The 21,985-nt window shown below is 46.5% G+C and overlaps 1 protein-coding gene across 1 annotated transcript in view; it reads left to right on the top strand.

Annotated features, from left to right (window-relative positions):
* Positions 1-21,985, top strand: part of LOC144157835 (glycine receptor subunit alpha-3-like) — a 118,891-nt gene that overhangs the window by 85,162 nt on the left and 11,744 nt on the right. Inside the window, exons 2-4 of the mRNA XM_077688572.1 lie at positions 6,628-6,776; positions 18,009-18,115; positions 19,848-19,915. Coding sequence (XP_077544698.1) covers positions 6,691-6,776; positions 18,009-18,115; positions 19,848-19,915 — 261 coding nt within the window. The 5' untranslated portion in view covers positions 6,628-6,690. The remainder of the gene's footprint in view (positions 1-6,627; positions 6,777-18,008; positions 18,116-19,847; positions 19,916-21,985) is intronic.

The following is a 21,985-nucleotide window of genomic DNA, read 5'->3' as shown; positions in this document are numbered from 1 at the left end:
CATGGAACAGACCCTCGCCATTCCTTCACGGCTGACCGACTATGGTCTCACATAACCATTCGCATTCGGGTCTCAGCGGAAACCGAAGGGCGGCAGAACGCCGGGGAACACTGAAGACGAATGGCCCAATGCTATACGGGCCGTTCTTCAGGAAGATGTTCCCCTATCAAGGAAGACAGCTGGCAGTATCAATCACCTTGGATAGAAGGCGGGGCGCTATGGCGAAATCTCCTCGCGGTTTATCGACAAGCGCCAACCCCATAGAGACAGAGTTTCTGTCTTGGCTGTGTCTAAAGTGTCGGCCGACGGTACTATAAGCACTGAACTAAAGCGACGTCCGCCGGCGTTTCGAAGAAAAATGCCGCGTCTGCCCCTACTTCGCCCTCCATTAACGCAACGTACGTAACGTAACGAAACAAAAACTAACGTAACAAAACCTAAGCAACAGAAAAAAAAATCATTTCACACACCCAAAACTTACGTAAGCCAATAAATTTACATAAAAAAGTGTGGACGTAAAAAAATTGGCCGCGTATCTGCTCCTTTCGTCGCAAATGTCGACAAAAGACGATAGCCTTCATCGACTTTTGCCAAGTAAATGCCTCCCTTCGCTTTCCCGCTCACCTCTCATGTTGTTCCTCTTGCGTCGCGCTCCTCCCAATGTAAAGACACCAAAGGTTTGCTTAAATCATTTTAAATTTACCGCGTTCCACTGCTCCAGGCCGGGTGTCCCGATGCCAACCCTGCCGTACGGCGAAGAGGCGCGTTAATCGAGGCGCTCTACTTCAATGTTTATAGAACCGCTTTTCCCTACTCCACGTGCGTTGCAAGAAGAACGTGGAACCTGCCTCGTGGAGCCTTTCGTAACTGTTGCCGGTTGATTTCTTAAAATCGCACCAGAAGCTATAGTGGCGCGGGCGGCAGCAGGCGATGACGGAGTGATTTTTTTTCTGCAGTTGATGAAGTATTTAGTTTCGCAAAAATCAAACATGTATGATTTTTTATAAAGGAACACTGCAAATATCACTTCTGTATTAATTTGTTGTCTTACATTTGCGCAATGTCTTGTCCTTCTTCAACAATGTTGACAAGTATGAACATTACACCGGACTTAGAGGGGTAGACTTAGGTGTGACTATATAAGACTATTGCGCAGGCATTGTTTTATTTTGGCCGGGTGGCTGAATCGAGTTACAGACAGAGAGACAGACAAACAGACATACAGACAGACAAAAAAATTGGCCGCGTATCTGCTCCTTTCGTTGCAAATGTCGCCAAAAGACGATAGTCTTTGTAGACATTTGCCAAGGAAACACCCCCCTTTGCTTTACCGCTCACCTCTCCTGCTATTCCTGTTCTGTCACGCTCAACCCTAGTTAAACACACTAAAGGTTTGCTCAAGGCGATTTGAATTTACCGCGTTTCACTGATACAGGCCGGGTTTCTCGATGCCAGCGCTGCAGTACGCCGGAGACGCGCGTCAATCGAGGCGGCCGACTTCAAGGTTTATAGAACCGCGTTGCCGTGCTCCACGTGCGTTCCAAGAAGAACGTGAAACCGAGCAAGTGGAACCTTTCGTTGCTGTTGCCGCGTGATTTCACATATGCCGCCAGGAGGTGGCACGGGCAACAGCAGACGGCGGTTTTCCGCAGTAGATGTAGATTATCATTTGCCATCGAGAAATCATGCATCCATGAATTTTTTTAAATAAAGGAACTCCGTAAATATCCCTTTTGTATTAATTTTCGGTCCTATATTTGCGTGATGTCGTGTTCATGTTCAACAAAGTTGACAAGTATGAACATATAAACCGGGCTTAGACGCTCACATTTGGCTGTGAGCATATAAAACTATTGCGCAGTATGTATTTTACTTTGGCCGGGTGGCTGAATCGAGTCACAGACAGACAGACGGACAGGCAGGCAGACAGACAGACAGACAGACAAAAATTTCTGTGTTTAAGTAGCCCAAGAAAGACTATCGTCTTTAAAAAAATAAAGAACTCCAAGAGCCGGAATCGAACCTCCGCGCTTCGTCATAAGAAGCCAAGACGGAACCGCTAAATCACAACCGCAGACGCTCTGGCTTGTGTCAGCCCAGTTCTAAAAAAAATGAACGCCATCCCCCCTGCGAAAGCGGATGTCCGGTGAAGTTGTAAACCAGTACACATGCTGTTGGGAGATAGTATGAAATGTTCCTCGTTGTCTGCGTGGGCACGACGCTGACACTCGGCTTCTCTGGCGGAAAATTTTGGGTCCTGACGTATGCGCTCGGCGTCTTGGGCGAGAACTGCTAGGTCCTGCTTAGCCTGACGCATTTTCTAGCCCTCGATTGACGTCAACCCCCATCCCCTTTAGAGAGCAGCTGCAACCTAATATTTGCCAGAACCCTAGGGGGTGGGGGAAGGTTCACATTGTCATCGGTGCCTTATCATCCGTCAAGCGGTTTCGATGCTTTTGTGGTGTTTCTATACATGATTATTGAGCTGTATGCCGCACGCCTGATTAGCCTGACGCCTGCGCTCGGTGTGCTCGCGAGAACTGCTGGGTCCTGTCTGTGTTTTTTTTTTTTTTTTTTTGCTTACGACCCAAAATTTTCCAACCAACGAGAGGCTAACCGCTTCGCCGTAAAACCTAATGTCTCCGGACGGCACTCTAGCCGTGGCTGTAGCACTCAGCTGGAGTGCCGTCGGACGGCACTCTAGACGCTACGCTCCGGCTTCTCAGTTACAGTCTTGGCTTTACGATGACCGTAAAAAAAAAAACAATGTAATCATCACGGTCGCAATTATTTACAGCACAAATGAATGCTCATTGAGCTATACACGGTTTTGCCAGAATATCTTTAGGCACAAGAATAACACTCAATTTATATATTGTAAGCGCTGACTGTAGCGAAGTCATTAACATTCCTATCCGGACATTCCGCCGGTGGTCATGTACAAACGGCGGTACTGTACTATATATTGTGGGTCAGGCATAGTAAAAAGGGGTCTAGCGAAGTGTCATTGTTTCGCTTGGCACGAACGTCTAAGCAATTACGCTTCATTGTCGTTCACCGTGTTCCCCCATAAGCATCATCTCCCACCTCACTTCTTTTCCGGGGCTCGCTACCCCTCCACGTTACCCTGTTCGGGTTGTCCAACAAGGCTCGCGCAATAAAGCCCTGCTACAAGACTCCTGGCGTGTAGCGACTTTCTCTCGTTTGAGCGCCTTCTCTTATAACTTCGAATTTCCGCCCTCCTCCTTCTTCCGACATTGTCGGCTCGCGTATTAAACCGTCGCATGCATCTAACTCGCGTGTTAGGGCTGGCTTAGCGTTCGCCTATATTACACTGCTCTTGCCATGCGTCTGTCAGCCCATGCCATGTGCCCTAGTTTCAGTTATGCTTTGCCTGCCAGTTACTTTCCCTTACACTATGCCAACTATTTGCAATGTTCAGGTCAGAAGATGAAATTACGCAGCCCAAATCATGCTTGTTCAGTGGATCAGGAGGCTGAAAACAAGCCGCCGGACTTGCTTTCATCATTCTGATTCGCTGGCCGATTGTGCTTGTTTTATCGTATTTTGTTTCTTTCTTCCCACGCGAATATTAATTGAGTAACTTGGTAGCCGTGAAACTGCCTGGGTTCCATGACATTTCGGGGATATTCTACGTGTCCCGTGCTTCAAGATTTGCGCTGTTTTGTAGGCATGTGAGTGCGTGTATTTGCTTGATGTATTTTGCTTCGTTTCGTAAAGTGTTGTTTGCTACCACGTTCGAATTGAATGTCTTTGTTGCTTTACCTTCTTTATTCTTGTATATATTTTGTATGGGATTTTTTAGATTTCTTACAATCTCCACATTTCGGTAACATTGTATTCTTACGTTCATCCAACTATTTCTGCATGGTATGTTATGCACTCTTAGACACGTCATGTATTAGTCTAAAGCTATTTTACACAGCGTTTCGCGCAGGAATCCATCTATAGTTCCCCTAAAAAATAAACCTAATTGACTTGAATCTTTTACTTGCTGGCACAGACCCGCTGGAGTGACTCAGTGGCTAAGGCATTGTGCTGCTGAGCCCAGCGACAAGAGTTTGCTCCCAGCCACGAAGGCTGCTTTTAAAATGGAGGCGGGAAGCGAAAATGCCCGTGTGCCAAGATTTCTGCACACGTCGACGATTATCAGGTGGTCGAAATTAATCCGGAGCTTTCCACTACGACGCGCCTCATAGCTAAGGTGTAATTTTGGGGCGTTAAACCCCCAAATTAAAAATTCAATACTTGCTTGTACAAAAGGCAAATGTGCTACAAATACTCAGCAAGCGATTTTTAGAGGCTGTGCAACACAAGCCTGCGAAACGCTGAGCCCGGCTTCTTCACTGCCGACGCAGGACCGAGGTAAGGGAGGTAGCATATCCCTGACAAACGTCGAGTTAAAGTACGTATCCAGCAGCTGGATATTTGAGACGAATGCGTGAAACCAGGAAAAACAGCACTTCCTCACAAATTTCAGGATTTCGGCTCCGTTTCTGCGTTTCTCCGGGATTTCTGCGTTGAGAGTTTAAAAAACAAAGCGAACAGAGCCGCATGTTTCCTGAACGTGAAGGGCTGCCCTGGAAGACGCCCGAGGCATTTCGAAGTTTTTGTTCTGAAGGCAAAGTCAGCGCAGCAGCTGCCATCTTTTACAGCAGATAAAGTTAGGTGGGCCCTTTCCCAAGTTATCCAGCTTTTGCAAGTCAGCACACGGGAATTTCATTACTGCGAGAAAAGGACTTGCCGTTACGCTGTTCGCAGCTTTATTAAAAACTTCGTTGCCCCCTCTCTGAATTACAGCCGGGCGAGGAGAAAACATAAGACAAAAAAGGGGCGCCTTAACTTGCACAAGGTTCGCAGATGCGATAGAAAGATGAAATGAGCGCGAAATATAAAAATTTAGAAAAAAAAGGAAAGGATGTTTTTTCTAAAACATTTTCCCGCAACCTCTTTCAATGGGGTCGTGTAAAGCTAAATAACACGAACTATGAAATTAGGAGCTATTCCATTGAGTGAAGGTAAAAGTTGCACAAAGTACTCATTACACATATGCACATATGGCTAAACAATATACCCGATTTTATTTTTCCCACCATTTCATAATGCTAGTTCCTATACAAAGGAGGGAACAGCGGACATTTTGACAAAGGACGGAAAGAAACACATTGTGCTGCGTGTTTCTGTCCGTCCTTTGTCAAAATGGGCGCTGTTCCCTCCTTTCTATCTCACCACCAACCAGCCCAACATGCTACCCCTTTGGATTAGTTCCTATAGCTTTGGGATATTTCGTGAAACTTGTAGGGACAAGAGTTTTATCCTACCAGACAAATATGGAGCACTTCGTTTCCTTCCCGTAGAAGCGCATGTCATGAAAGCAGCGGAAATTCCTAAGCCTTGGCAGCCTCACTGTGAACTACCTAAGAAAAGTAAACAAAATTCGCCGTAATCTAGTCAGCTTAACAGCCGATTGACATCAGAAAATTGTTTTTGGGAAAGTTTCGTGTAAAGAAAGAGTTACCGCCGCCTGCCGCGGAGCATGCGCAATACGTTTGGCGTGGCCGCAAGTTGTCTTTACCCACACTGCGCAAACATGCACCGAAGTCTAGCCCAAATACTAGGCAGGGCTTAAGTAACGAAGACACAATTCGGTGCTTTAGGAACAAACGTCAAACTGCCATGTCGGACAGATTGCTAAACCTACATGAATCGTTTTGTGCAAGTGAAAGTTCATCAGCTAGTTCCTAAATGTGCAAATTGACAATTAGTTACCATTGTAAATAATTTGTCGAAGTATCTTTTTTCACCGATTGACGAATCCAGGACCTCGAGTGTTTTTCTTGTCTTGAGCATTATTCATTAGTTTGCTTTCTTCTCCCGCGAATTGATTGATTTCCCCACTGCAGGATTGCTTACACGACGTATGTGTTGATTTATTGATTTATATTTGATTTATTGATTTATTGGTTGGTTGGTGGGTTGATTAATTGAACGCTTGATTGATTAATTGATTGATAGATCTATTGATTGATGGCTTCTTCTAGTAGTCAATACCACGTGATCGAACATTTATTGTACTCTTACTCTACTCCCTGTGTTAAGGATGAGTGATTGCTTGATTGACTATTTGATTGATTGGTTGATATATTTTTATTTACTTATTTATTTTTTATTTATTCCTGTAGCATTCAATACAGCGCGATTGGACATTCATTGATTGTACATTTACTTTTCTCCCTCTGTTCAGCATGGGATTGATTGATTGATCGATTGATTGATTGATTGTTAGATTGATTGATTGATTCCTCTAGTATTCACTACCGCATGACCGGACATTCATTCACCTACTCTACTCCCTCTGTTCAGCACGAAATTAATTTATTGTTAGATCGATCATTAGATTGATTGATTGATTGCTTCATTGATTGATTGATTGATTGATTGATTGATTGATTGATTGATTGATTGATTGATTGATTGATTGATTGATTGATTGATTGATTGATTGATTGATTGATTGATTGATTGATTCCGCTAGTATTCAACACCGCGTGATCGGACATTCGTAGACCGTCTCACCTAACCTATACTCCCGCTCTGTCTTTGCAGGATGAGGCCAGTCTTCCTCGCCCCGGCCGAGGCACATGCGGCGGCCCCCTTGAGGAGGGAGACATGAGCCGCTCTGGTCGGCCTCTACCTTGTCACGGGGCACTCGCACTATACCTCCTCACCGGTGCCTTTGCGGTCTCCGTCGCAGCGTGAGTACCGTTGGAACACCCAGCCGAACCTTGCCTTGCCTCCTTGTGGCAATAGCTTTGAGCAAAGCGTCGGCCGGAAATTTATAATTATTCAATCGGGGGTTATTCGACATGCTTCCAAAAGTCCGTGCCCTTACTGATGTGTTGATAAATTTCTGCAAAGAACTCGAGAAATTGTTTTTGGGGACCGTTCATTTTTCTTTTTAATAAGGCAAGGATTCAGAGACTGTCACGACTCCTATACAGTTTCGTCTTCCAGCGACAACTTTTTTCCAGCGGCACATTTAAAAGGCGCTCATTAAGTCAGTGCTTCATGGATAATGTGTGCTGCTTTATGGCCCTTTCACACTGGCGACTGGAGCTATAGAAGGGTCGAGATTCTATCGTTTCAGTCCCCCAGCGATCGCTTTTGTCGTTTAGTCTCGACTAACCTTTGCCTCCGCGACAGAAATCGCGTTGCGTTTGTCGCAAGTGTGAAAGGGCCTTTAAATGTAAATTGGCGATCATACATAGATTTAGACTCAAGAGACGAGAGGGAAAGCAATAAAAGCGAACAAAATAAATTAAATGATCGTGTCAGGCAGTACAATTTCTAATTGGTATTCCACATTCAAGCCCCAATTTTTCACATGACGCAAGCGCAACTTTTTGGTGTCTCAGATACTTGCGAAGAAACTGTATAAGCGGGTTACACCCGCCGTTATGTTTCTGCGAGTAAACTTCTGACGCTTAACTGATCTGCATAAAATTTAAGTTAGTTCCCTAAGATGAGCTCAGTTAACACGAATTCTCGCTTATGCGAACAATGTGTGACGCTTGTTTGGTTTTTTATAGACCAAATACAAAAAAGATCTGCTCAAAGGGACAGAAAACCGATTCTTGTCGAGTATATATTCTCTATCCGAAATGAAATGGCATCACTTAAATCACCTTGACGAGAAACGGTTTTGCTGATAACGCCCTAGAACTTTCTAAATCGAAATTTTTAGATCTACGAGCCGTATGTTTCCCCCCAAAAATAATGCTGTCAACCATGACATAGAGTAGCTCGGCAACATTCTTTTGTCTGTATGCGAAATGAAAAACAATATTTAAAAACTTGTCCCCAGATAAGAAAAGTTTGAATCGCAGGCTTCTCTGTTCCTTTTTATGTTTTTTTTTAATGCAACGGTCTATTTTGCACGAATGCGCCATCTGTTGGGATAGACGATAGGTAGAATCTGGATTGACGTTGGGGAGGTGGGAGGTTCGATTCTCCCCGGGCGCGACTTTTTTTTTTTTTAAGCTGCCGTGGACGTATTTCGAAACTGAAATCAAACATTTTGCGAGAACAAACACCCCTGACTCAGGCAGAATCGTCAAAGCTCCTTCACTGGGTCTGTTTACTGAACGCTGCCGTTGATTCTGGGCATGAAGGCTCAGTTAGCCACACAGAGAGCAACCCAGCGACGGTGGGCGGCGTGTCTTTAAAATTTTCAGAATAATGTTTAGAAATACATATACAATTTAACCTTGTTTAAATACTTGTGTTAAAAGGTTTTCAATACGTAAGTAAACGTTTCAGCAGTTGCAGTGGCTGCCAGGTTTGCAGGTCACGAGACAGGGACACATTGTAGTGTCAAGTTTCGACACTCCGAACCGCGACCCTTCCGATTTCAGGAAGTTTGCTGCCAAATTAAAATTATTTACGCCAATTTGTTTACAAATTGCTTGTGATTGATTGATTGTGGGGTTTAACACGGCGACGCAACGCAGGCGATGAGGCGCGCCGTAGTGGAGGGCTCCGGATTAATTTTTACCACCTGGGGATCTTTATCGTGCGCCGAAATCTCGTACACACGGGCGTTTTTGCTTTTCGCCTCCATCAGAAAAGCGGCCGCCGCGGCCGGGAATCGAACCCGCGACCTCGTGCTCAGCAGCGCAACGCCTTAGCCACTGAGCCACCGCGGCGGGTACACATTGCTTGTGGTTACCGGGATATATAAAACGCTCGCTTTCATATGAGCTAGAGAACATATACGCGACAAAAATCGGTTGTCTGTCCCTTTAAAACGAACAGCCTTCCAGGTACTCTTCGATTAAGAAGAATAACTTTCGGGGTGACCACCACTGCTCGCGATTCTCGGTAGCGAACATGGCAGTCTTGGCGGGTTGCGACGGGGCATTTACGCGACCAGAGGGAAAGAAAAGAAAAAGAAAACCCCAGAGCGAAGTGAATTCGTGCTACGGATGAAGGGAGGGAGCGCGAAAAAAAGACACGTGGATAAAGCTGCCACTCCTCCCACCCTTCAACCCGCGAAGCCAGCAGCAAAGCAAAGAAAAAAAAGAGTGAGGGCGAGTTTTGTGGCCACTCTACTCTGGAGGAGAGAGGCGCAAAACTAGGCGGATAAAAGAAGTAAAGAAAAAAATTCCCCCGCATTTCCCCGAAGGGGAGTATGAGGAAGTGCGAAGCACGGGGTGATGCTATGAGGGGGAGTTTGTTGAAGTTTGGTGGCATTTTGCCCGTTAGTTACATTAACACCCCCTCGTGATCACGTTCGGCTTAACACGCCTCGTTTGTCCCTCTGCGGAAATCTTGGTGAATTAACGTGTATGTTCGAGAGGAGGAGCGCACCGCACCGCAGCGCACCGCAGCTGCGAAGCGCCGACCGGAGTGAAGGGAGAGGAGGCGCAGTCACGTGAGAGAATGCAGAACTAGCGGGTTTGTAGTATCACGTGTACACCACGCAGTTATCAAGCCGCTATAACGCCGCTGAGTCGCCAACGCACGCCGCTGACGATGTAGTTTGAATGCGTTAAAGATATAAGGCGCGTTACTAACACTGATATCAACGAGAAGAGTCGAAACACGACGTCAGGCACGAGCCAAGCAAGCCGCCACCACCCCAGACGGTCAGGAGGGGAAGAGGCCCACCACAAAAGACGCACCACCGAGAATTCCTGAACCGCTCAGGGGGGAACAGAAAACAGCCCCAGCGCAAGACGGCAGGACCGCCTCCCCCACCGGCTGTGCGGACACGACACCGCGCGACAATGGCAGCGGTTGCGGCTGAGCGGATAATCGGTAAGCCCTCACCCCACGATGACAGCCCCCCTCAACGCGGTTAAAATAGCTACTATTAACGTAGTTAGCCTAATTTCTTCCAAACGTAAGAACTGGCTGCTCGACCTTTTAAACAACGAGAATATCGATGTTGCCCTTTTGCAAGAAACCAAGTTATCATCAATCGAAGACAGCCAAAATTTTGTACGCCTATTCGGCCACAAATTCTGGTGCTTCCACACCTTAACTTCAGCCCGCGCAGGCGGTACAGCCATTTTAATACGGAAAAACCCTTCCCTCAAAATTGTTGACTGCGAGCTCGCAGAAAACGGCCGTTTTTGCCTCGTTGATGTCCTCGTGGGGAGCGAGCTGGTGCGATTCGCGTGTGTCTACGCCCCCAATGAAACAGCAGCTCGCTCGGACCTGTTTATCGCCCTGCGGCCTTACTTGTGTGTGTCTGGGGCAGTTTTCCTTGGGGGTGACTTCAACTGTGTGTTGAGGGCTAACGACAGAACAGGGAAAGGTGGTGGCGTCGACGCATCGTCCCGTGTTTTGAGCGCAGTCCTACGGGACAGCGACCTGTCCGACGTAGCCTTGGCGCGCAGCTGGCCAACCAAACGCTACACGCGCTGGCAGGGCTCGTCCCACGCGCGTCTGGACCGGATCTACGTGTCGGGGGAAGGGGTTACACGAGTGTCCGACTACACCGTCACTCCCATCTCGTTCTCTGACCACGGCCTCGTAACGTGCACCGTGGCCCTTAACACATACACGGCTAAGCAGAACTCAAGTACCCGATGGCTAATGAACTCCACAGTACTTAAAAACGAGACATTTGTCGAAAACACTCAAAAAGAAATTGAAGCACTTCGGTCGGGAACCATTAGTGTGGAAAAGTGGGAAACTTTTAAAGCACGTATAAAAAGTTTTGCAATCACCATAGGGCGCGAGGAGGCCGCACGAAAAAAAAGAAAAAAAGGGTCGCCTCACGGAGACTCTCTGCGCGCTCATCGAGGCTGATGAAGAAAGACCAGGGGAGTTTAAAGACGATATCCGGTTAATTAAAGAAGAGCTCCGGGGAGAGCTTGAGAAGAGTTTTTGGGGAGCCCTGGTGCGGAGCAGGGAGCAAAAGGTAGAGTTCGAGGAAAGGCCATCGAAGCTTTTTGCAGCCTTCGAAAGGGAGAACTCGGCACAGAAAAACATCACGGAGGTCAAACATCCCGCAGGTGTGGCAAGAAGCAATGAGGAAGTCGCAAGAGCTTTCGCTGAATATTATGCAGAACTATTCTCTCGACGGTCAGTCCTAGATGCAATCCCAGCTGAAGTACTAAATCAAATTCCCAAAATACCTGAAGAAACCAAAGATTTGATCAACACCCCCATAACAGAAGTGGAAATAGAGCGTACCATCAAGAGCCTACCGCGGAACAAATCTCCTGGACCGGATGGTATCGTCTCAGAGTTCTATATAGCCTTTAGAAAGGAACTGAGCCCCATCCTAGCCATGGTTTTCGAAGAAATAAGAAAACAGAAGCGCCTGCCATCCTCCATGCGGACAAGCCACCTGGCCTTAATCCCCAAAAACGTACCCACCGATTCTATCCCCGACGTTGCCGATTACCGTCCGATCAGCCTTCTCTCAACGGACTACAAGATCCTGGCCCGAGTTCTCGCCAGACGGCTGGAGAGTGCACTAAGCGCTGTAGTTGGTCCTCACCAGACATGCGGTTTCAAGGGGCGGTCCATCAATTCCAACCTACATCGCATGAGGGTAGCCATCGAGGCGGCTGAATCAGGTCTGCTACCTTTGGCCATCGTTCAACTGGACCTGAGGAAAGCGTTCGATCAGGTGGACCACAATTTTCTACTGGATCTCCTCCAACACTGCGGAATCGGTGACACAATGATCGATTGGATCAAAACTTGCTACGAGGACATATCTACCTGCGTAGTAGCAAATAGGTCTGTGGGAACGCCCATAGACATCCGCAGGTCGGTGCGCCAGGGCTGCCCCATGTCACCCATCCTATTCACCCTCTATCTTGAGCCACTTTGCCGTATGGCCCTTGCATCCGAGGTCATCAATGGCCTGAAGATGGGAGACGAGGAGCTCCGTGTTCTCGCCTATGCGGACGACGTGGCCTTCATCTGCACTCGTGGATCACAAGTGGGCGAGGTAATTAAACTAGCAAACCAGTTTTGCCGCTTTTCGGGAGCAGAGATAAATTTACTTAAGTCGAGGGGAGCCTGGTTGGGTGATTGGGCTTCCAAACCAAGTCACCTATTTGGAATGGCCTGGGAAGAGGAGATGTCCAATTACTTTGGAGTCAACCTCAACCAAAGCGTCGCAGTCAAAAATCGGTGGAAACCCAAGCTGTCAGCTGCGGAAAGAAAGCTGCAACCATGGAGAAATAGAAACATTGCTCTATTCACCAGGGCTCATGTGTGCAATGCGATTGCATACCCCGCAGTGCTGTACGGGGCCCGCATAACTTCCATCGACGCAGACACCCTGAATAGGCTGCACCGGTCCTGGGCGGTGTTTTTCTGGCGGTCCACATTCGAGCCCATGCGCCGCTCAAACCTCTTCTGGAGCCTAGAAAAGGGTGGATTTGGGCTCGTCAACGCGGAGCTCAAACTCACTATCCAACGATTCTTGTACTTTCTGGGTCTACGCGATCCGTTCCTAGTGGCAGCCACGCAGTGCCTGGGCACCAGACACTTGGCCCCGTGGCTTGCCACGACAGCATCGCTCTGCTTTGACACGCGCGGAACGAGGTTCTACAAAGAAATCGCGCTAGCCTTAGCCCTGCTCGAGCAGCATTTCTCTTGGGATTATCTGCTCAAAACAAAACCCAGAAAACTATACTGGGACCTCGTGGAGAAGGTCCTGCCGCCCCCTCTCTACCGACAACCCCCAATACCTAACAATGTCTTGAAGCGAGTAAGACGACTCCCTGTGCCCACCGCCTCAAAGGACTTTTTCTTCCGCCTCCACATGGGGGTGCTGCCCGCAAAGGCACGTCTGGAGGATAAGGGTTTCTTTGTCCATGGCGACGCGGGTTGTCTCCTCTGTGGAAAACGCGAGACGGCAGAACACGTCCTCACAGATTGTAACGCCGCGACCGTCTTCTGGGACGAGCTGCAGACCGCGTACACCGAGCGATGGGACCTGTCGTGGTCAGGCCTCCGGCACCTGAGTGCGCCCACAGAGAACAAGGCGCTTCGGGACTGCGTGCTTGTCCTGGGGCTCCACTCGCTGTGGAGGGCCCGAGTGGATGCAGTGGAGTGCGCCAGGAACCCCAGGCCTACCTGGAGGCACTTCACGGCAAAGGCTGAATGGACAGTGAGCGTGTTGGGGGCATCAGATTCTGACACGGAGCTCCGCGACTCACTGCAAAAAGGATGCCAAGCACTGCAGCGCTTTAAAGAAAAAGAGATGCAGCGCTGGCAATGGCTGTGATCTTGCCTCACTAGTACTTTGTAGAGACGCTTTTCCCCTCTGAACAGGCTTTGTACATCCTTGCCCAGAGTTTACACTCATATGTGAACATGTTACCTTCACACGATTCCCAGTTCATGTACTCTGATATTACACTGTCTCAGGATGTCATATTTTCCTGCTTGTTTGTTCGTTGTTGCCACCGCAGTCCCACTACGCTGCTTACTCTGCGGCTCAAGTGAAGGCACGCCTAAAGGTGATTGGAGTCCCTGCGGCGACAGTATGTACGCGTACCAGCATTGGTCACCGCATCGAGCGTGCCAGTGCATTATGTATATATGTATATCCTTGTAAATAAAAAATTGTGTTTGGAAAAAAAAAAAAAAGTCGCGTCCGTGGCTTAGTCGGTACAGCGTCGCGCTGCGGCCGCAAAGTCCGCAGATCGAAACCTGGCGCCGGATGCTTTTTTTTTTATATATAGTGTAGTGGCCTGGCTGGCGCGCCGAGAGAGGGTGTTGCGAGCTGGAGAGTAGTAAAGGGGCTTTAGGAGAGTAGGCGAGGGGGGAGAGGAGGCGCTATGCGAGCGCGACGATTCAGGCTCGCTTAAGAAGTGCATTCGCACTTATTCCTGGCCAATCTCCCACGTGGGTATGTGCCATGTCAGCGGCCAGGCAGCGCGCGCCCATCTCCCCCCGTTGCTAAGGAAGACGAAAAGCGCGCGCACCCGCAGCTGTTGCTATGCGGACGGCGGAAGGTTCGGGGTCGCTTATAAAGTGCATTAAAAAGCGACAACGTAGCAGCTCTCCTGACCCGTTGCCCTTCCCCAGCGAGAGCATGTGAGTTCGTGTCGGTTGGTGTCACGAATCCCACCGCGTCACCGCCGATAAAACGAGGACTTCCATTTCTGTCTCTGCTGCGTTGTCGCTTGAGGTAGCGGGTGTACGCTCTCCATCGCCGCTTGTACTGAATAAAACCAGGGAAGAGTTCTTGAAGACACTCTCTTATCAAGTTGCGCACTCAAATAAATGATTTGTTTGTCTTCTTCCTCCATTGTAAGTCTACTACATTAACCGTCTTTACGCAAGATATTTGCATCCACTTGGGCGTGTTGCCGAGTATTTTTTTGGGAGGGTTTCTGATAAGACGAACAAACCGTCATAATCCCTTCAAGTTCGTCGTAACGGTTGTTCACTGTAGCTTTAAGTTTATTTAAAAAGACAATTCAACGAAATCCCTGGGAATGCGTGGGCACATTTCTTCCGGAAACAGTATTGCGAAAACCGCCCATCAGTCGGAACCACACTGAAGTTTGCATAGCAGGCCGGAATGAACATCAGAACACTCGTGTATAATTTTTCTTAACTTCCATAAAGCTCGTTATATCTCACTACGAAAACCAGCCTAGATCCTGAATAATTTAATTTACATGACAGAAAAATGTGCAATGAAAATTGGGGCTATTTAGGACTTTAAAGACATCAACTTCTAAAACCGCCATTTTCTTGAATCGAAGTGAACTGATAAACCTGTTAACTTCAGCCCATTAAGGCGAAAAAAAAAAAAAAAAAACAACCAAGAGCGTACGAGCAAAAGTGTTTTTGCTTAATTTTTTTTTTGTGGTACCCTGTGATACGTCCTGGCACGTATCCTGGAATTTCGCATAGTTTAGCTGAAAGCCAATTTTTTTTTTCACCGAGTTCGTTCTAAACGCTCCTATTAAACGCCAGCCCGTCAGAGATGCGAAATGAGCCCTGGTGTGCGCAAATAAATCCCCCCGGTCGTCGTTTACTTAGTGGCTAATCAGCACTACAGATCGCTGTCGGGTTCTTTTTTTTTTTCCCTCTCAGCCATGCATTCCAATCTCCCTGATAATAGCCAGAGAGTGCATTCGCGCACCAGAGCGTGCACTCGCTTTGGCTTACCCATCCTCTACTCGCACACTAACCAGGCTCGGTATGAAAGCAGAAACGTCGAGTCTCCGGCAAAAGCTAAACGGTGAAAAGGGAGTCACCATTTATATATACCGCGTGGCGGGGTTGGTTTTTTCTGCCGCCTCTAAACGAACCTTATCAGTAGCTCGCAGCCAGTGCAGAAAACCATGGCCCGGCTTCGAAAAGCTTGTGCTGAAAAACCGAGGCGGTACACGCGAACGGAGCACACCGAGATAGAAGGCGCGCGCCAAACGTCTCTTCCGCTTTATTTATTAAGCCTATCTGCGTTTACATAGCGGGTTTCTTGTTGGGTGCGCTTGGAAGAGCACGCTTCGAGGGGAGGGTCTTCTTGTTCGAGGCAACGCTCCATTTGAAGAGACGCTTTTCCCCGCTTTTACAAATAACGGAGTAGGAACGAGATACTGTCTCGTTTCGCAATCAACGTTGGCGCTTCAGTGAGCAGAAAAAAAAAATTGGAAAAAGAAACTGAGTATTTTTGAATCTTCGAAGGAAGGAAGCTAATATAGGTTCCTTGCAGCCGTTTCACCGAGCAAAAGTAAAGAGCAAAAGTCAAAAGCAAAAGAAAAACAAATAAACTCTCTTTGCAACTTTGTATGGTTTTAGAACAGTTGAGAATCCATTCTCAGCTTTTATGCGATTACTAAATTGAGGAAAATCTGGTATTTTACAGGATCGCCGGGAATTCTGGTTTTCCGTGGGTACAGAAAACGATTCCTGTTCAGTTTATGTTCAAACTTTAACAAATGGTAGGAGCGTAAATATGACTTGCTTGATTGGTGGATGTGTTAGTATGCTGGAAGATAACTCAGACTGGGCGAGAAAAATGTTGCGGGCCCGGGCTATTTAAGCTCCTTATTGCTAAGCTGAATTTCTAAGCTCCTAATGAAGTCATGTATTTATAAACAGCTCGAAGTTAGGTGGGCAATATTCGTGGAGACGAAATTTTCGCTTCGTGAAGTGAAACCGTAAACCGTTCCAAATATAATGTTCCTCGTCCGTAGTTTTCAGCTACTGGTAGCTCAAAAAAGTTTTGGCTGTTGCTATATAAGAGTGCCTGGTTGGCACGCAATAGTTAAGAGAACCAATTGTTGACAGATGGAGTGTTATGAGGCTAGCTGCCGTTCGTCTGTATAAATCACGTGAAATCCTGGTTGAATGATTTATATTCGAAAAGGTTTATTCCAAGGGTTTAGTGAACGCTTGCAAAACAATGCTTTCTAAGATCTTGCAAAAATCTTTTCTCCACTAACAGAATTTTGCAAAGTCAATGTGAAGGCCTGAGTAGGAAACCTTGCGATGTGGGTGTGGTTTCGGGCAAAAAATTGTATCGAAAATTTTCTCTCAGTATGTCAAATTCACGTAACCCTGCAGCCCATGCCGTATATTATTCTGCTGTTGATCGGCTCTATCCAGAGCATTATCAGCAGGAGCGTATTTTAGCATACAATCTGTTCATATTTTGCATGCACTACTAAAAAAACTCAAGTTCCAAAGATTGTGTAAGCGCTGTGGATGGCCGATCTTGCAGTATTTTTGACAGCGTTGCCTACTGCATGCTAGCTTCTGAATTCTCAAATTACCCCGCTTTAAGTTGTGAACTGGCTCTGCACTGAACTTGATTTTGGCTGTAGCACGCTCAGAGGTCAGATGTTTGCTCTAGGAAATGAAGGCGCTAACTGTAACAAATTGACAGAAACCAAACTTGGATTTTATTCCCCTAAGATGCATTTGGTGGGATCGTCTTACGTTGGACTAAGCAGCGCTCATCCGGTTGAACAGAGCAAAAAGACTGTACAATGCAAAATCAGACAAATTGTATAATTCCAACGCCTCAGTTCCCTGTAAATAATACCAGACTACAGCTGGTTTTTTATAAGAGATAGGATCGACAAGATATGGAATTTAAAAGCGACGCCGAATAGATTTGGGAACACCATATAATTACATTTTACCAGTCCAAAGTCTAGAATGCGTTGGTCATGTTTGAGTTGTTCTGGAAGATTTACCCTATTTTTTGGAACAAAACTGCCCTCGAAACTGGTTTATTGTTGGCACTTTGTTACATGTTTGTTGCTTGCTTGAACGAATGAGCGAACGACTTAACGAGCGAACGAACAAGCGAGCTAACGAGCGAGTGAACGAAAGAACAAGCGAGCGTACCAGCGAGCGAACGAACGAACAAGCGAACGATTTAACGAGCGACTGAACGAACTAGCGAACGACTTAACGAACGAGCGAATTAACTGACGGGCGGACGAACGGGTGGACAAACGGAGGAGCCAACGAAATTCCAATATTTATAGCAAAAACCGGCGTCTTGAACAGCGAAAGAGTACAAAACTGTTTTTAGACCAGTTTGTCGTTTATGCGCCAATTTATAAGGTGACCGTTAAAAACGTGGTGTTTTCTTTTCCTGGAAAATTGAAGAAGTCGGGCTGTAACTTGCACTACGTGGTGAAATTAAATATAATTAGCGAAATTAGGCCCAACGTGTTGAGCTACGCAAATCTGAAACAAATAAAAGGTGCTGTCCTTTAACAAAAACTAGTGTATCGCTTGTTTCAAATCAGCGGGATGACGTTCTCGGAAAAATACTTAGAAAAGGTTCATTAGCACTTCCAAATTCCCGAATTTTTCTCGTGTGCTTAGCGCCCCAGGTTCATCGGAAACATACGCTGTAATGTTCCCCTAAACGGAACTGCCAGACCTTCCATGGCGAAGCCTTGTTGTAATAGAAAATTATCGCTGCAGCAACCTGTCCTTTGACGAATGGACCTTTCTTTCTCTTTTTTTAGTAGCCACAGCTGGAACACAATGAGAAGTGACGAAAACCTGGACATCTCCTCCATTCTACCTGCCAACCCGCAAGATTACGACAACCTCGCACCGCCAAGGGAAAACGGTAAAGAAAAGTTTCGTAATACGTTATCCTTTGTTAGGGGCGCACAGGGAGTCTCTTTTTATCCCTGCAGTAAAGTTACTTTGGGCGCATGCATCAGAGTTTGACTATGGTTCTTCAAGGGAAGCGTACGTTAGAGATGAAAGGGCAGGTAGAGCGCGTTGCTTTTCACCATCATGCACTTGAGGGGAAAGAAATACATCTCTGCTTATTTTTGTTGCCTTTTCGTCCTCGTCCACTTGGGGAGAAAGACATAGGCCTTTCCATTGTATCCTGTTGCTCCTTCACGTCGTAACAAGCACAGCAATGGAGTACCTCTACGCACTCGAATTTTGAAGCCGCCTTGAATTGTATTCCTGTAACTGAGTGCGGTATTGGTGTATCCCTTTGATACGAGTTACTGTAAGGGTGAACCTTTTTCTTAATAAAAGTGTTCAATAGAAAAAAAAAGGTCGATGAATGTTCCGGAGCAAGAACAGACACTCTTTTATGTGTATTTTTTGTTTTTTTTATTTTTTCGCGCACTGGAAAGGGTTCATTGGACATACGCAAGAAAGCAGACATTGATTGGGCTACTTTTTAAGAAATTAGATTGAAATGTGTTGCGTCACCAACTTTCTGGTCACGTTAGAGCAGTGCATGATCAGATTAACCAGAAAATGGTCTTAGAAAAATAAATGAATGAACAACAAAATGAACGAAACTTGAGGGCAGGAACTTGGGCAAAATGCGTTCATGAAGGACGTCACGTGCTTTGTAGAGCGCTTGCCAAAAACAATGTACACTATACTTATCATTCTTCCCTCTATAACGCTGCCTTCCGAAGCTGCAGCACATTTCTGCGCAGGCTGACGTGGCTTTGCAATATTTGTTACTAACGCCTCAAAAGAGAAGTCGTTCAGAGTAAACCTTTTACGTAGAAAATGAAACAGGCCTGCTCAAGTCTCTTGACTGCCACGGATTGTCAATTCCGGGCGCTCTGGACTTACTATTCTACAGAAGAAACTATGTTGTGATATCGGGGGTGAAGTCGCCGCAAAAATAAATACTGTGTAAGCATTTATTGCCCTTTTTTGTCACATTGGGCCTATTTTTGCGGCATCTTTGCTTTGTTCAAAAAATGCAATGCAGACCGCATTAAATGTTTCCGGATCCCTCAAGCGTTCAGTAGCCTCAAGAAAAGAATTCAGGAAGTTTATGTGCCACGCTAGTTGGGTTCGAAAGGGGTACGTACGAATGCTGTCAAAATTTTAATGCGGCAATTTTAACCTAACCATGTTCGGCGATGGGCTGCATTTTTGGTGACTTGCTAGTTCCTTCGTAACGGCTTTTAATCTTTTTTTTTAACGTCATTAATCTCTTTTGAGGACAGGAAAACAATTATTATTTCTGGGGGGTGGGGCAGAAGCGTGCCTTTTCACTACATGTTATGTTTGTACTCTTGTGAATGCCACACTTTAAATTATGACGTTTAACCTTGATTAGTCACCTTCGCTCAAGAAAGCGTGCGTTCTTTTCTTTATTTTAACATAACACCTGCGTTGTTTTTTACCGCGTCCGCTTCACCCTTTTTCAAACGTGAGCTGATCTACGCGTGGCCCCGAATGAACCAAGCTTTCTCTTCATTACTGCATCATACATTGCGCAATTGGTGTCACATATTTTGCTCACGCAATCTTTGTTGATGGAAGATGCTGAAGAGATCTTATCACACCTTTTTGTTTCTTTTGCGCAGGCAAGCCAACGCCGGTGAAGTTTCATGTGACCGTCCTCAGTCTAGACTCCATCGACGAAGGTTCAATGGTGAGCAAAAAAAAGAAAAACGAAAACAAGATCCGTTACACCGGTTCCTTCTTTTCGTTACTAGGAAATCGGAGCACCTGACACAAGATATAAAGACTGCGTTAAAGTGACAAGCAGAATACTGCTGAGTATAACCCGAAGTTCGGCGTATTTCGCTTAGTAGGCGTGCATGTCTAGCCGAACCGCAGAATGCACTTTAGAGTCAGGAAAACTTGAACTTTACGAAACGATAGGGCAGCCCTTATTCCCCGCGTGATAATGGCCCAGTCTTTTTAGCTTCTCGCCTTTCGTCGCTGAACGCCTGCCTGCGAAGTGCTGAAGGATCGTTTTAAGGGCGTCAGGATTTATAGCTGACTCCCATCCGAGACCTGGCGGAGCTGCGGAGTCGGAAAATTGAGGCGGACATCAAAGGGCCCTTCTTTCATCCCGAGACTCCATCTCCGTGAGGCGGACTTCCCCTTCCGCTTGGGAATCGATGGCGTGAGTGCAGGAGTAGGAATGAGGAAACGGAAGTAACCAGCCCCATAGGATAACCTGTGTGTCGTCTACGGCATGGTCCGATGCGTAGAGAGAAAGTTCGGCGAGATGAGGAGCATCCTCTCTTCTTCCTTCCTCCTCCTTATCCTGTACAGCCGGTAAAAGGCTTGTCTATAACACAGCTTTCGTAATCTCAGCCCTATCCTGGTTCCGCCGGAGCGGGATTTGAATAAAACTACTGCAGAATTCTGAAGTCTTACCCCTTCGCTTTTGCTTCCGACGTGTTTGCAACGAGTATGGTTCGGAAGTTTTTGGATGTAGCCTGTTGAAGTTGAAATCGCTGTTATAGACAAGCGTTTTACCGGCTGTACATCTGCGGGAATTCTTCCGCATCTCTCCGGCAATGTCTGCTTCTCCGTCTGTGCCGCCGCAGTTGCTTCCGATGCTCCACCGCGCCTGTAATGTAGAGTTGGCGTATTTTTGTGACGCTGTCATGCCCTCTTCCACTCACTGTGGCTGACCGACGAAAAAATAGAGTCGAAAGAGTATGTGCCAGTAGTGGGTGGATGAGATAATAAACGCTGCATTCTGTCTTGGGCCCCAAAGTAAACCAAAAGAATGCGGTTACAAGCGGGCAAGTGTACGAACACAGATGCAGTAGTTCATAGTGCAGGAAAGCTTTTCTTCAACGTTTTTACTTCCGCTTAGTCGCCTTCCAAGGTGACGGCATGAAATCTGCGTAAGCAAGTGGCACTCCGCAATGAAGTGACAGTGTTTAAAAATGTGAACGGGAATATAAGTATGCAAACACTCAAACACCCGTTAAAGCGGAACTTTTGTTTGTGCCCAAAAAAACTGTTGATTGTGAAACGGAAGTCAAAGAGAGAACAATCTAAAATCGGTTCATTGATGCCAATATTGCAGGCAAAGGACTTCAGCCGAGACGTGGCCTTATCTCCAGCAAATAGAAGGCATGTTTCAATGGGCCAAGGCCTCCTCGCGTAGTGCGTTCGCGCAGGCAGTCCTGTCGGGCATGTGATCGCTCCTAATCTCGGAAACAGTAAAAGGGGACACGGGGTGCTGGGCCCTTTTCCCGAAACACAGATTCTTGGAATTCCGGGCTGTAATATCTCTCAAAGAGCCCTACAGAGGGTATGGATTATGACAATTTATTTCTATATTTTTTTAATCTCCCCCTAACTTTGGGGCTTTCCGGTTTTGAAAGTGGGAAAGGGTAGCAAGTACCTCAAGTAATAACTACTAGACAGCTCACTAAACCAATGTGTTTTAGCGCCTGACAATCATAACCAAAAATATACCATTAATTCTTTGTGCAACCACAACCAATCTGTTTTAGTGCCTGACAATCATAACCAAAAATATACCATTAATTCTTCGTGCAACCACACAAAGAAATTATAAGGAAAATTCGCCATTAGACTTTCTTCAAACAAGAAATTGTCGTACTTCCTTTCTTCAGCAGTCCGATAGGAGATTTTCTCAATAAATGGCTGCAAAAAAAAAAAAAGAACGGAAAGGCTCTGCCGCTGTTTTTCTTTGAGGTGCGAAGCCCCTTAGGGGCTCGGGCTGTTG

Source organism: Haemaphysalis longicornis, unplaced genomic scaffold (assembly GCF_048455015.1).
Source record: "Haemaphysalis longicornis isolate Haplotype H1 unplaced genomic scaffold, Haemaphysalis longicornis Haplotype H1 scaffold_10, whole genome shotgun sequence".
Classification (NCBI taxonomy): Eukaryota; Metazoa; Arthropoda; class Arachnida; order Ixodida; family Ixodidae; genus Haemaphysalis; species Haemaphysalis longicornis.
The sequence above is the reverse complement of the archived record's forward strand: the minus strand, read 5'-3'. Positions and strand labels throughout refer to the sequence as shown.